At 39.9% G+C, this 3,078-nt stretch overlaps 1 protein-coding gene across 1 annotated transcript in view; it reads left to right on the top strand.

The window, feature by feature from the left end:
- LOC104749523 (NK-tumor recognition protein) overlaps window positions 1–3,078 on the top strand; it is an 11,273-nt gene that overhangs the window by 2,400 nt on the left and 5,795 nt on the right. The window contains exons 3-4 of the mRNA XM_019238505.1: window positions 1–1,969; window positions 2,057–2,194. Of these exons, the coding sequence (XP_019094050.1) occupies window positions 1–1,969; window positions 2,057–2,194 (2,107 nt within the window). The remainder of the gene's footprint in view (window positions 1,970–2,056; window positions 2,195–3,078) is intronic.

Genomic DNA, 3,078 nt, shown 5'->3' with positions numbered 1-3,078 from the left:
TCCTATTGAAGAAGCTCAGTTACTGCATAACTATCTTGTTGAGAAGGTTTCTGACTATCATTCGTCTGAAAAAGGGCATGATAGATCCACGAAAGTGAGGCTTGAAGAACATGTTAAGGACAGCTCAAGAAAGAAACAGGACACGATTACTAGTTCTAGGGAAGAAAAACCAATTGAAGAGGATCATGTGGGAGCTGCTCAGTTACTGGGTAATGATATTGTTGAGAAGGTTTCAGACTATCATGCGTCTGAAAGAGGGCATGATAGATCCAAGAAAGTGAGGCGTGAAGAACGTGTTAAGGACAGTTCAAGAAATAGAGAAGACGCCACCTCTAGTTCGAGGGAAGAAAAATCAATGAAAGAGGACCATGTCTCTGAAAGAGGGTATGATAGATCGAAAAAAGGGAGGCGTGACGAACGTGTTAAGGACAACTCAAGAAAGAAAGAAAACGCCACTTCTAGTTCTAGGGAAGAAAGGGTAAATAAACCAATGAAAGAGGACCCTGTTAGAGCAACTCAATTACTAGGTAACGATCTTGTTGAGAAGTTTTCTGACTATCATGCGTCTGAAAAGGGGCATGACAGGTCAAAGAAAGTGAGGCATGAAGAACGTGTTAAGGACAGTTCAAGAAAGAAAAAAGACGCTATTTCTAGTTCTAGAGAAGAAAAGTTACTGGGTAATGACCTTGTTGAGATGGTTTCTGACTATCATGAGTCTGAAAAAGGGTATGATAGATCCGAGAAATTGAGGCATGAGGAGCGTGTTAAGGAAAGTTCAAGAAAGAAGGAAGAGGCTGTTTCTAGTTCTAGAGAAGAAAAACTAGATAAACCAAAAAAGGACGAGCCTGCTTCAAATAGAAAAAGGAAGGCAGAAGGAGAGAGGTCTACAGCTGAAAAAAAATTAATAAAAGAAGATACTAAGGATAGACGAGGAAAGAAAGAAGAAACTAATTATTCTAGTTGTAGGGAGGAGAGACGAGATAAAAAGATGAAAAAGGAAGACCTAGCTGCAAACAGAAAACGTGAAGGAGAAATCCCTGCAACTGAAATTAAAACAATGACAGATAGAGATGAGCTTGGTAGTAAGAAGCGTCTTCGAAGTCTAGTGGTGGCAGACCTTTCTCGAGATGAAAGTAGTATAAAACCTGACAATGGAGACAGTAGAAAGAATCAAAATGGAGATCATAAGAAGAATAGGGAGATGGATATGTCAAAGAGGCATGAACCAGCAAAGGTGCATGGCGTTGAAGTTTCAGAGCGATGGGAGAGAAGGGAACAACCCAAATCGCATCAACACGACATGAGAGAGAAAAGGAGAAGATCAAGAAGTCGAGATCATGGGCAGGACAAACAGAAAAGGTCATCCCCCTTACCAAGGGCTGAAAAGGCTACATCGCGTCATAAGAGAAACCATGAGGGGCGATCAGAAAATGCTGTTAAAGATAGATCGGGAAAACATCATGGTAATGATAATGAAAATAAAGTGGCAAGCACTGTAAATAACAAGTCTAGAAGGTATAATGCTTCCAAAAGTGAAATTGGTGGATATTCACCACGGAAAAGAAGGGAGGAAGCATCTACCAAGGCTGATTCTCCACCTAATCTTTCTTCTGAGAATAAAAGTGCTAAATGGGATCTTACACCTACTGTAACTGCTGGCACATACTCGGGCTCAGTTTTTACTGGTCTCCAAGCAGCAACTCAGACAGGATATCCTGTCATCAGTGAGGCTTCCTTGGCGCTTTTGAAGCCACTTATGGAGGCGCCTTTTAGGATGCCACCGCCAAGGCAGACCACTTCTTTTGATTCTGTTCAGCTGACCGAATCCACCCGACGTATGAGGAGACTTTACGCAGAAAATGTGCCGGATTCGGCCTCTGAGAAGTCTCTGATTGAATACTTCAATAGCTATATGCTATATTCAGGGTCCAATCACATAAAAGGAAGTGAACCATGTATTAGCTGTATTGTAAGTTTATGTCTTATGACCTTCTTATCACCTTTGTTATCTTTGTGGATTATAACTCCTGAAAGTGTTTATGTCCTTTAAATGCAGATAAACAAGGAAAAAAGTCAGGCGCTAGTGGAGTTTCTTACGCCACAGGATGCCTCTGCTGCACTTTCCCTTGATGGTTGCTCCTTTGCGGGTTCAAACCTCAAAATTCGACGCCCGAAAGACTATGTCGAGATAACAGTAAGATTTACAATTTCTTCATTCTCTTTCTCTAGAACTCTTGCCATTTACCCCATATGTTTTGTCTTCTAATAATAGTCATCTGGTTTATTTTGCAAGCGAGCTTAGATATCTGCATATATTTCATTGGTGTAAGATTAAAGTTTAATTTCCACTTTGACACATGCTATCTAAACCTGTCTGACTTCTTTTTAATGATTTAAGCTTGAATTTATTGTGATGTATGACCGTGTTTTGGGTGCAAGTTTTTGTTACATTATTTCAAATCGAGAGCATCAGTCCTCTTTTGACCCAGATATGTTCAAAGTAGACTGACATAAGGAACTTAGGAAAACATCTGGACCGATATTTTAGAGCACATAAGCATGGTGTTGTAAATCCAAGTTCCCGTTTACTGATAACTATTTCTGCTGAAGCATCTTGATTGACTATGTTGTCTTCTAGAATCAGAGAAATTAAGAGATTTCTTTATCTATCATCGAGTCATATATGATTCAGTCTTAGATGTGATACTGTGCCACTNGCAGAAAATGTGCCGGATTCGGCCTCTGAGAAGTCTCTGATTGAATACTTCAATAGCTATATGCTATATTCAGGGTCCAATCACATAAAAGGAAGTGAACCATGTATTAGCTGTATTGTAAGTTTATGTCTTATGACCTTCTTATCACCTTTGTTATCTTTGTGGATTATAACTCCTGAAAGTGTTTATGTCCTTTAAATGCAGATAAACAAGGAAAAAAGTCAGGCGCTAGTGGAGTTTCTTACGCCACAGGATGCCTCTGCTGCACTTTCCCTTGATGGTTGCTCCTTTGCGGGTTCAAACCTCAAAATTCGACGCCCGAAAGACTATGTCGAGATAACAGTAAGATTTACAATTTCTT

Source organism: Camelina sativa, chromosome 16, assembly GCF_000633955.1.
Source record: "Camelina sativa cultivar DH55 chromosome 16, Cs, whole genome shotgun sequence".
In the NCBI taxonomy this organism is placed as follows: Eukaryota; Viridiplantae; Streptophyta; class Magnoliopsida; order Brassicales; family Brassicaceae; genus Camelina; species Camelina sativa.
This window is presented reverse-complemented; position numbering and strand designations above follow the sequence as displayed.